Here is a 12,556-nt window from a genome sequence, read left to right as displayed (position 1 = left end):
GGCCTGTTCCTGGGCGGCCAGGATGAGAGCCTCTGTGCTGTCCTTGAGTCCAGCTTTCTCCAGCCATTGGTAGGATTTCCTGACATCAGCCACTTCAGTTATTTGTCGGTGGTACATCCCATGTAGGGGCTTGTCCTCCCATGATGGTACTTCCAGCACCTTGTCTTCTGTTCCTCATTGTCTGAGACATTCGCTGAGCACATCATCCTTTGAGGCTTTGTCCTTGATGTATTTATGGATCTTGGATGTTTCATCCTGGACAGTGGCTCTCACACTCACTAGTCCTCTGCCTCCTTCCTTACGGCTCGTGTTCAGTCTCAGGGTGCTGGATTTGGGGTGGAATCCTCCATGCATGGTTAGTAGCTTCTGAGTCTTAACATCCGTGGCCTTTATCTCTTCCATTGGCCATCTAATTATTCCTGCGGGGTATCTGATTACCGGTAAGGCATAGCTGTTTATTGCACGGATCTTGTTCTTGCCATTGAGCTGGCTTCTCAGAACTTGCCTTTTTTGTTGGAGGTATTTGGCTGTGGCTCCTTTCCTTGTGACCTTGTTAAGGTTGCCATTTGCTTGTAGTATTGCCAGGTACTTGTAACTGTGCTCTATGTCTGCTATTGTTCCTTCTGGGAGTGAGACCCCTTGTGTGGATGACCTTCCCTCTCTTTGTAACCATCCGGCCACACTTCTCTAGTCCGAATGACATCCCAATGTCAGTGCTGTAGATCCTGGTGGTGTGGATCAGTAAGTCGATGTCTCGCTCGCTCTTGGCATACAGCTTGATGTCATCCATGTAGAGGAGGTGACTGATTGTGGCCCCATTCTTGAGTCGGTATCTGTAGCCAGTCTTGTTGATGATTTGGCTGAGGGGGTTCAGACCTATGCAGAACAGCAGTAGGGACAGAACATCTCTTTGGTATATGCACATTTGATGGATACTTTTGCATATATATATATTTCTTCACATTTGTTAAAACTGTAAGTATGTTGTGACAGTATAAACAAAAATCTGTGAAAAAAATCAAGTATCTCTGCCTTCTCCCAGTAATAACTGCAGGAATACACCACTTAGTCAGAAGCAACCAATCAGAGTCATGAGGTGGGTCTTAGTGCTGTCAATCAAGCTTATGTTATGTGCTGCTCACACCGTTTCCTGATAGCAGAAAGGTCATTTTAGTTAGCATAGCCATCGATGATGGTGTATAAACGGTTTTCTTGTAACGGCAATTTGTTTCTCTACCATTAGCACATTTAGCAGAAAGTACATGAGGATATTTGACAACGCTAAGATCCTAATCCTGGCTCTGATTGGTTGGTCTTTGGCGGGAGCTGTAAATTTCTTCAGATGGCGACAGCAGGGAGGAGTTTGATCTCTTCAGAGATTATTTGCCTTATATTAAACTGTCACAACATGGTGACACTTTTAACAAATACGAAAAATATATTTTTTCTGTTAAAGTTAATTTCATGTAATTAAAGAAAAAACTATCCACGTTGGTTTAAATAGATTTTCCTCCTTAAAATATAATCCTAAATAAAAACTGCTATTACAGTTAATCCAGCTCTGTTCGTCCGATATGATTGATTTATCATCTGAAACATGTAAGAGGCAAAAAACTAAACTAGTAATAAATGTAAATATTTTATATTTCCCACCATCCAGCACCACATCCATCTGCAGGGCTATGGGGTTCCATTTGTGTCAAAAATAAGTAAAAGCCATATGTGTAGATGCCGTTGGTTTATGCTGTTCCTATGTGTCTTTGGTAGATGTCGTTGGTCTGTGTTGCATGTAGATGTTGCATATGTCTATGTTGCATATGCGTGCGCTGCATATGTGTTCGCTGCATATGTCTATGTTGCATATGTCTGTGTTGCATATGCGTTCGCTGCATATGTGGTTCATGTCGTTGGTCCGTGTTGCTATTGCCTGTTCTCTTCGCCATTAAAAAGTCTTGAAGTAGGTCATGTCTGATCAAATTATTCATTAGATATTACAAAAATGTTGGTCTTTCAAAATCAGTGGTTTCAATAAAATTGTTTTCAAAATGTTTAGATTTCTACCTCGTATTTTCTTTAGGCATTAGTCAGGGCAGCTAACAAGGTCGAGGGGTCCTGGCCCAGTGAAGGGGGCGCCATTTCCCATAGATCCGCTGCCTTCCGTTTTAAATTTTTTTAAAAATCTGCGATATATCTTCATTTAATTTTAAGAATGAATTTCACCCTCAGTATGTTTTTGAACTTTTCTCTCTTATTTTCTTCAGCGCAGCTCACAGTTTTAAACACATTCTGTAGTTTTCGGCGTACTTCTAAATCTGCTCCTTAGTCGCATCTTTTTGGGCATTCTAATGCCTCTAGTGGCGTGGGGGGGTAACACAACTAATATAATTACATCACTAAATCAAAATGCCACAAAGTCTTTATTATTTATTATTAATTCTGGCATAATAATAATAATAATAATAATAATATGTCTATGACGACATCTACCAAAGACACATAGCAATGACATAGACCAACGACATCTACACATATGGCTTTTACTTATTTTTGACACAAATGGAACCCCAGCAACTGAGCTGTTACTTGAGATTTCTGCTGAGAGTTTATATTTTATCAGATTTATACCTCATATCATTACCATCCATCGTCTGTTTTCCAACATGCGTCATCCGTTTTTACCAATAACGGTATGCAAATTAAGCTCATGGTTCATGTTCATTTTTGGCCATTATTGTGCCTGTAGACATCACAACATAGATGTTTGTTTGTGTGCCAATAACCAGATGACACAGAATCTGGTTTCAAGTTTAGTTCAGCATTTTCCTTGATAACAGAGAGATTTGATTACAGCAGCTCTTTAGATGAGGATGGGCATGAGGCTGCTGCTGATGGGGAAGGAGATAATCCAGCATTCATAAGTGACAGAACTGAATGGTATGTTCTGAGAATGGCACAGCTCAGTAAATATTGTACAAATTGGAATCCAAGGAAAAACTCTTTTTTCAGGGTCCAATTTTGAGAAAACAAACAAAAAACAGAAACCCTGTTGCTGTAGCAACAGCCGGTAAAATAGCTGTGATGCCCCAGAATGCTGAGGCCTTCCAAATTAGAGTTTAGTTTGCAAGGAAACAGGATGGTTTTTATGATGCCACATAAAACGAGTGATTTGTGCTTCCACACTTTACAGTGAAATTAACTCTCTTTGAATATTTTTTCTTCACATTTTCATTTGTTATGTGCATAAACGTAAAAATTTTTTACAGGTACTTTATGTGACGGATCAACACAGAGTAGCTCATAATTGTACAACCGGAGGAAAATGATCCTGGTATTCAAATAAGTCTTTTTAAATATGAAGAGCATTTGTATTGAAATGCTCTTCACAGTTAGTCATTGTTTTCAAAAACAGTGAAGGTCCTGACAGACTGCATAGAGCACATCTTAACAATGTTCAATTCGTTCAAATGATCCCATTGCTTTTACAGTTGAAACCAGTTTTTACATAAACTGAATAAAAAAGGGGTTAACCAAATCCAATGTTATAACACTGTGTGGCCCGTCTCCATGAACAGGGAACTACCAGGTCTGGACTGTTTGTGTTGATCTCAGCACAATTGTCTGGAATTAACGAAGTGCTGTGTGTTGTGACTCAATTTCCATCAGTATTAAACCAAAACTCAACCTCATTTATCTTAATGCCACAGAGCTCTGTATGCATGCGTGTGTTTGTGCGTGTTTCATGTTGCATAATAGCTAAACTCTCTTGCATTACTTCCTTCAAGGAACAAGCCGCTTTTGAATTTGAAGAGGATTTATTGCAAAAAAGTGTGAAATTGAAATGAGACAAAACACAGAAAAATACTCCTATGAAAAATACAAATCCTACTATGGTCAAATAAATATTATAGCTTATATGGTTCATTTAAACTTGGAATTCCCCATAGATAAAGTTAGATAAGGCTGAAATATGTTCAAGTTCAGACATGTTGCTGGCCAAGATAAATGTGAATTTGACTCTTGCCAAACTTTGCAGAATGACTAAGGCTGACATGTCAATCCTAACTAAACTGCTTACAATTTAGTTAGGATTGACAAAGGATTGAGAAAGATACAGATATTTGTGTTAAGTACAAACTTGTGAAAAAACCTAGAGTGAGGTGTATGAAGATATGGTCATATATAGAGTGTATACAATGTTAATTAAAATCTGAGCTCATTTGAATGAGTGTGTGATGTTTTAGGATTTTTTTTAAAGTTTGGAGGTCAGATGAAGCAATTTTCCATTTTTGTAAATAAGCCCCACAAACCTCAGCCAACCATGACCATATTAAATATTAAGATCTGTGGCGTAAAAGTATATGCAAAGTTTGGCAAAAATAAAATTGCCAGTTTTTGTGTATGAACAATAAAACATAATAACGGTGTCACTTCTGGTTGGCGGCCATCTTGAACTCATCCAGATGACAGCGGACAGCGTTCTCACAGACATTCAACCAACTTCATCCACCAGTTCCTTCCTGTTCAGACTGGAAGCAGTTTTTAAACTCCCTTCATAGTTTGGAAGGAGTTTGTCAAAGTTTCTGTCCCCATCAGGCTGTTTGTAGCGAACAAAGGCAAACTGAGCAAAATGTAAATGCAAGTCAGGTTTATTGAGGAAAAGTTGAAATAAAGGCCAAAAAGGATGAAGATTGGAGAAGAAAAACAAATAAAATGCTAAGAAAACTGATGGACACTGAGGAGAGATGAAGCTGCACGTCAGTGCATCACAACGTCTGTAGATGTTACTGATTGTGATGCATTTCATCCTCAGCACAGCAGATCTGATGGTCGCTTCAGGGTCCATTATGTGGAAGTGGATCTGGAAAATATTGACAATATAATTTCAGCAGAATGCATTCAGATATCAGAAAATAAAATATCACTAGTTCTAAACCTGCAACAAGGCCTCTGAAGAGTCAGGGCTGGGTTTCTCACTTTGGTGCAAAAATTAAATGTATTGTTTCTAAATAAAGGCAGAAAGACCCAGGATAGGATTCAAACCCAGGACCTTGTTGCTGCAAGCATTAGTGCTACTGACTGTGTTACTGAGCTGGACTGGAACATTGAAGCTGATGAGGGAAAAGTTTAACCAGGCTACAGTTTGGCCAAAACCTGATCCACAGGATCGCCATAGCAACCAAACTCCAAGAGTTGAACATTTATTCTGTGATGCTAACTTTTTTTATTTAAAAAGAAAAAAAAAGACAAAATTAGAGGAATCAAAAAACAATAATAAACAAATTAATTAATAAAATAAATACATATAAAAGACTAAATATGAATGAAAATGAAAAATAAAAAATGGAACCTTGCAAATATGTATAAATTTAGAATCTGTAAAAAAACAAAAACATATTTCAGTTAATTAATTTGCCAATTGAATATCTGGGATTGTTAATCAGGTTAAAAACATGGTAAATAAAGCTGTTACTGATGGTGTTTTCTTAAGATAATGGAAGGAAATTTAAATCACCTGAAAAAGAAAATGTGACATCATTGCTTTTCAATTTTGTTCTTGAATTTTAGAAATATTTTAGGGTAGTTAGACCACAAACTCACATTGGCAAACATATTTCACTTCCAGGTACTTATAGGTCCCAACACAGGGATCTCCGAACAAAGAGCTACTGGCCAAGACAAAGCACATCGATTCCCTTTCGCATCTGTGGATTCAGATCAAAGTCAGTTTCCTAGAAATCGTGATTTGGTGTTTCTTGGATTTATTATCCAAGACTGAAGGAAAGCTTCAGTCTTTCCTTTGAGAAAGACTGAAGCTCTGTACCTCTGAAACACTAAATCTGCATTCGTAGCACAATCAGTATTCTTAGTCTGGTCGTCAGGTATCCCATCGGAGCACGTCGTCTGGTCGCTGCGTCCATATGTAGCACTGATCACAGATATAGGCCAACGTCCTGCTGGTAGAGGGAAGAGGAAATGTTGGAAACCTGAATGTATTCATGGTGTAATGCTCCAGAACCGACCAGTAAAACCAGTGACCTTACCACACAATATCTGAACCGCTGATTCCTCACATGCCACAATGGATTCGTTCTGATTGATCCATTCAAGAGCTGTCATACGAGAGATTCAGATCAGATTCATATCCATCAAGACACTTAAAAGTTCAACCATTCCTGATCTATAACAACATTTGTTTTATAATTTTATATCCAATAAGCTTGTCTTCATACTACAACCTGCAACATTACCGTTTGATCTTTGGAAACCACGTTCTGCCTGTTAAGAAAAAACAAAAACAAACAAACAAAAAAACAAAATTAATCACAAATGGAAACAACAGAGGATTTTTACTTCAAGCTTCTTGGAGCTGTAAGCATCAAATTAAAATCTGGTTAATAACGGAATGACAAGAAAACTATAATTCACACTACTTAGTTCCACTTTTCTGATTGCTCCATAAATTTTGCTGCACTTCTTCTCCTGCATACTTTGTGCTATTTTCACCATTCAACTTTTATACTATTCAGCTTGCTCTCCTAATGCTGGCTATATCTCTTGGTATTCATAACCTTCATACTTTTTATAATATTCAGCTTTTTATTCATTTTTCACACCATAGAGGAAACAGTGGATATTTTAGGTCCTGCCTATTAATGGCAATCAATCATCCAGTTTCAAGGCTGTCATGGAGGCCACAAGGCAGCGGCCATTTTGAAGTTGGGCAGTTGAACTTCAAACAGCTTTTGTGCTGTTTGACACCTGGGGACAATTTGAGCTTTTGACATCGCTTTCTTCGTGCTGCATGCAGCATATTTTCTGTAGTCATTGTGCTAAACGATGCCTCCAAACAAACGCTGATATCTTAGGAACCATAAAAGGTTTGGATTTCATTCACCCATCGTTTTTATCAGAAGGAACAGCGGAACGTTTTTGTACTTTTCACATTTTAGGTTTAACATGTTTTTTTGTTTTTTCTTTACATTGCATGGAATATATTACTGTAACCCAGCAGGCTAGTGGTATCCTACATGCTATCTTTAGTATTTTAGCTAGTTTTAGCTTTTTAGATAATTTTGACTTTTGCACAGGTTTTTCACACTGCATGGACTATTTCTTACCTTTCTGCAAGTCTTCAGCAGTTGGCTTCAAAGGCTTTTGCCATTTTCACCCAAAGCATCCAGCATTCACACTTGCATTTTCATAGGAAATGCACACTTTCTAGTTGCTAAATGACGTTTTTAGCAACAGATATTCAAACCACAAGTTGAAGAGGAGGTTTTCACTCACATTGATTTCAAGGACGAATCCACAAAGGAACAAAGTATAAAGGATGAATTTCATCTGTATGAAAATAGGAAACATTCAGTTACTCTGAGATATGACTGCATATCTCAGTTTTCAGAAAAACTCAGTTTTTCTGAAATATTTTCAACAATCTGCTGAAGTAAAATTGCCACATTTTAATAAATATGAACACTAAAAGCTTTTAGTAAGATCTAAACTTACTATTCCATTTTTTTAAGTTTAAATCTTACTATATCAAAAAATGCAACTATAGGTTGACATTTTCCAGTTTTAAGTCAAATCTTACCTTGTGATTAAGAATCAAAGCGCCAGCAGCTGCAGGACTCACTGGAAGCAGTGTGCCTTCAACCAGGGAATGGAGGCTTTATAAACCTCCACTGATGATCTGACAGAGGAACAAAATGTCTTTACTCCTTCAACAATTCAGCCTGTGGAGTTTTTCTGACCAGAAGTTCAGGTTGGTGATGGGTGTGTCACACCTGAAGCCATTTCTCCTCATTCCTGGTGATAAATCACTGACCATCTCTTTATAGCCTCCAGCCCAGTTAGCAGGTCACACCAGACTGAAAATGTTGGGATGGAAAAACCCGGTTGGGTTTTAGATACTGGCTGCAGCAGCCAGGTTGGATTTTCTGTTAACTAAGATTCTTGGCCTTGATATGGATCGTGATTCTGTCAGCCGTCTGATTTTATACAGGAATCATAAACCATTAATGTCTTAATCAGCTCTATGAAATCCCAGTTAATTTACTCTTGGATGAGTTCAATATTTGAAACCTTACTAATAATATCCAGAGGTGGGACCAAGTCACTGTTTTGCAAGTCTCAAGTCTTTGTCCTCAAGTTCGAGTTAAGTCTCAAGTCAAGAAAGGCAAAATTCGAGTCAAGTCCCAAGTCAGGAACTTTTAACTTCAAGTCACTTAGTCTTTTTTGTTCTTTTTTTTTTTTTATAATTTGCAATTATACGTAAAATGTAAATAATAGACCATTTGTTCTTTTGAAAATCTGTATTTATCTCAAATGATAGAACATGTGCAGCTGAACACAAAGTATAAAAATCATTTTTAAATTGGACCTCTTTATTGCGCAGTTCTATTAAACTGGACATTCAATGAAAAACACGAACCATCCTGTGATGGAACTGGTGGAGTTCTCCCCCCCCTCCCCCCCGAGGTCAGATACAGAACCTGCTTTCTGTTCCGGAGCCCCGCTCACTATCCACCGGCTTCCTGAGCTAATAACACGGTAACACAATATTTGTGGAGGCATTTGAAGTACTGGATTTATGGCAAATCATAGAGTACAAGTGAAGGCTAAGCGGTATCACCAACGTAGCCCGGAGTACACATGCTAACACGAAGTTAGCTAAAGTCAACTATCTTACAGCAAAAGAAAAGTGCCACCTTCCATCTTTGTGAAGCTTCAAATGCCGGACAAAGTTGGACGTCGTGGCATCTCCATCCGATATTCTCTTCTTGCATGTTTTGCAAGTTGCAGTTCGTTTTTTATTTGAAAGTTCATAATCTATGTAGCCAAAAGAAAGTCCAAGTCATGTGACTCGAGTCCCCTCTGCTAATGTCTCTGGAAACATATGAGCTAACGATTCCTTCTGAATTTGCTTTTTCTCAGTTTTGTCAGATTGTAGACACATTTCTGTGTCATACTAAGTTGACCTCAGTAAATACAAAATGCTGTTTTAAATAATGAATTAATTTAAATCCTATCTATACCTTTTGTTGAAATATAGCCTTATTTATCATACCCTGATGTAAATACATTTAGAAAGAGAGAAGAAATCAATGTCGATATTTCAGTCTGGAAATAATCACCAAGTTGTTTCTAAGGCCTTGGGATTCTGGAAAAGCACAGAGAGAACCGTTATCTGTAAATGTGATGTGGATGTTTCTGCACCAGAGTCTGTGGTGCTTTGTCTGGGACTGGAGGTTCATGTTTGATTATTTATGTTGAATGAGATCCCCATAATCATCAGCAGCATGCTATAAACTACGAAAGGATTAAGATTTAGGCATAAATATCTGGTGTGGATGGTGTGATATTAATGATAAGAGCTCCTTCACAAAGACTAAATGTTTAAAGCAAACGTTTTAGAAAAATAAAGCATCAGTTTTGTTTAGTATAAAATCCAACTCGTTTTTCCAAACTAACACCTTAAGCCTGACATTAACATTCTGACTTCTAGGAAACAGCATGAGGTTAAATAAGCTCTAAAAATCAGAAATGTGAAGAAGTAGCTTTGACCTCCTTCTGACCCTGACCCTTACTCATCCTGGTCACAACTAAAGTGGATGTGGCCGTTCTGCACATTATTTGAAGGATTCATTGGAGTTTTTCTTCCACTACTTGAGCTCCTCATTGAAGGAAAGGCTCTTGAACAATGCAAGGCCATTTACACTTTCCTCCATCAACACAAGAAGCACAATTCTGAGTTATTTCCTTTAGCAAAACTAACAAGTGAGTCTTTTCTTGACTTTTCAGAAATAAGATTGAAATACCCAGATTAGATTGTCCTCTGGAGTTTTTCTTATCTTAACCATGCAACAGCCCAGGAGCGAACCATGGAGAGATGGGAGTTCCTGACAGACCGGCCTGTTTGCATGTGCGTGCGTGTGAGTGTGTGCGCGGGTGTGTGCGTGCGTGTGAGTGTGTGCGCGGGTGTGTGCGTGCGTGTGTGTGTGTGGGGGTGTGCGCGGGTGTTGTGCGTGCGTGCGTGTGTGTGTGTGTGCGTGGAAACCCAATAAATTCTCTCTCATAAATGTGTTTTGTTTCTGAAAAAACAACAGAGCGTCTATTTTTGGAGCGATGATCACGCAGTGTATCTTGCTGCCACACGTATTTACATATTATTTACATCAGCTGGATTTATCGCCATGGTTTTGTCGCCCCAAACATAAACCAAAGCAAACTTGGACAGAGTAATATATGGACTGGAACGCCCACGGTTATAAATTAGATTCTCGGCGCTGCGAGCGGGGCGGCCTAAAGCTGCGAGCAGCAGTGTAAGCATGAAGACATCATATCCCCTGAAAATGCAGCGTGAATGTTAGCAGACCCCGAAAAGCCATCTTGACACTAATCCATAGCGTATTGCATTCAGCGCCTCCCGTCAGCAGCGCTGTCCTCATTACCAGTCAACCAGACAGTTCTTTCCATCTTTGGCCTCTTTTCTTTGTGCTTCCAGCCATTTCACAGAGCTGGAAAAAAAATAATAATAAGTGGTCTTTTCAACTCTACTGATAAAACAACTTTAATTAAGATGTTTGTGTGCCGTTTCGATTAGGCAGATCCGGTTAATTAAAATCCAGGTTATATTGGACAGCTAATTAAATCTCATTTCTTCCGAGGCCGATAGATTTGATAACCAATAACGGCGTCAATATCCGTATTTGTTGTTTTATTCGTCATCGTTCTTTACTTTGCTGTAATGACATTTTGGCGCTTCAGGCGATAATCCAAAAACAAACAAGAGGTGAGACCTGAACAAACACACAGCACATGCTTTCAGACATTACATGTTCAGCAACCATCCGATGTTTCCTCCTGCAAAGACGATTTGTAGTTGGTAAAGGCACTCACAGTCGAGCAATTAATGATTGTCTCCATGAATAATGCAGGTATGCAATAACATACTGCATGAGCTGGAATCCAGAGCCAGACACATTTCATCCGGTGTAATAATGACACAACTCACAGAGCGAGAGGAGGTGATCTTATGATATATGAAGTGAGAAGTGTTTTATAATTCACCAGCAGGAAGCGTAGTGACCTCAAGTTTAGTGCTACATAAAATTCTCCATTCCCTCGATGCGTCTTTGAATCAGTGTCTGCAGGTTCTACTGAAATACTGAGCTTAAGCCCTCAAATTCTTGTTTTTTTATTTTGTTTTATAAGCTTCTTTCTGAGATTTTGTGAAGTTACAAAATAGACATGTAAACTTTCTATTATGAAAAAAAATATATATTGTTTTGCATGTAAACCTCTCCCCTAAGCCTAATCTTCTTTTGGCATCTATGAAAAGAACGTAACTTAGCAACAGTAAATACCAAAAACCCTGCGGTTTATCTACAGAGAGTTTCCATGCTCTCTCCAGGCATGGTGAGTTCTCCCTGTGGACTCCATGACTGGTGGAGTAACTGGTTTCTCTAACGTTAACCCTGGGTATGAGTGATGGACTGGTGGATCACTCTGCTCACTAAGTGACTGCTGGAGACAGAAATGGCAAAATCTAGGTCCTTGAAAAATGGAAAAAAAGCTAGATAAGCCAGAGTAAAGCTCACTTTTGTCTGTGCACCTGTTGACAGGTTGGGGTTAATGCTAAGTAATGTATCATGTATTTTTCAGACACTCATTGCCATTTTATTCCAATCAAGTAACTATGTTAAATTCAGTTGTTATTAAAATGTTGCATATATCAAACATGACTTAAAAGATATCTGACTTTGCAATTTTGTCTCTGTCTCTTTAAGAAGCTTCTGCTCTTTCCAACCCTCCGCATCATCACCACAATGCTTCTCCTTTCAGCCGTTTGCAGCCGTTCATAGGAGCATTACACTGAGAAGTAGTTTATATAATGAGATAAGCAGACACACATTTCCACCAGGTGTTTGGCAATTGCTGCTGCCACTAGTCTGGAGGAGTTGAGTGAATGAGTTCTGTGTGCGGCTCTGTGGAGGAGCTGCTTGGGGAAAGCAGCGTTTGATTCCACTATTCGTTTTGCACAGCTGGATGGTTGGCACGGGAGATTAAATTATTCCTCAAATATAAATGAGAGAATCAAAAGCAACACTCCAGATATGTTTTTGATTTCATTGTGACATGATGTAAAGCTCAAAAAAGGTCAAACTTTCTTAATACTGCCTCTTTGAAACCAACTGATCAGGTTTGGGTTTGGGTTCAAACCTGATCAGCTACCCGGTCCTGAAACTTTTAGGGCAGTTTTCTCACTTCCTGGACATTCAAATGTCCTTTCTTCTCCATTATTTATTTTTATTTTTTTGTATTTGTGTGTTTGACATAATGAGAAAGCTTAAAATCCACGCGTTCTGAATCTGTAAACAAGGAAACTTGTTCCTGGTTTTGTCTTGCTCAGTCACATATTATGTTCTTCTGTCACCATTGCAATTTTAACTTTTGCGCAAGCAAAATCTGCTATAAACCAAAGTTTATTTAAACCGCAGAAACAGTTTTCATCTGTTTCTGATTCATGGTTGAAGATTTTCTCCTCGACTAAGTA

The 12,556-nt window shown here is 38.6% G+C and overlaps 1 protein-coding gene across 2 annotated transcripts; it reads right to left on the bottom strand.

Moving 5' to 3' along the window:
- Nucleotides 1-4,630: 4,630 nt before the first annotated feature.
- On the bottom strand, nt 4,631-7,775 carry LOC103469562 (L-rhamnose-binding lectin SML-like). 2 transcript variants are annotated; one of them, XM_008417313.3, is made up of 7 exons: nt 7,592-7,775; nt 7,288-7,341; nt 6,249-6,276; nt 6,042-6,110; nt 5,822-5,951; nt 5,599-5,702; nt 4,631-4,858 (listed from the first exon to the last, which is right to left on the bottom strand). In XM_008417313.3, exons 2-7 carry the CDS (start codon nt 7,339-7,341, stop codon nt 4,833-4,835), a joined length of 411 nt encoding a protein of 136 aa, XP_008415535.1. In that variant the 5' UTR covers nt 7,592-7,775; the 3' UTR covers nt 4,631-4,832. The 2 variants fall into 2 exon arrangements, with proteins under 2 accessions (XP_008415535.1, XP_017162132.1); XM_017306643.2 differs by having other exon boundaries at nt 5,822-5,954; nt 7,592-7,745.
- Between the last annotated feature and the right edge of the window lie 4,781 nt (nt 7,776-12,556).

Source organism: Poecilia reticulata, chromosome 9 (genome assembly GCF_904066995.2).
Source record: "Poecilia reticulata chromosome 9, P_reticulata-male-v2, whole genome shotgun sequence".
NCBI lineage: Eukaryota > Metazoa > Chordata > Actinopteri > Cyprinodontiformes > Poeciliidae > Poecilia > Poecilia reticulata.
This window is presented reverse-complemented; position numbering and strand designations above follow the sequence as displayed.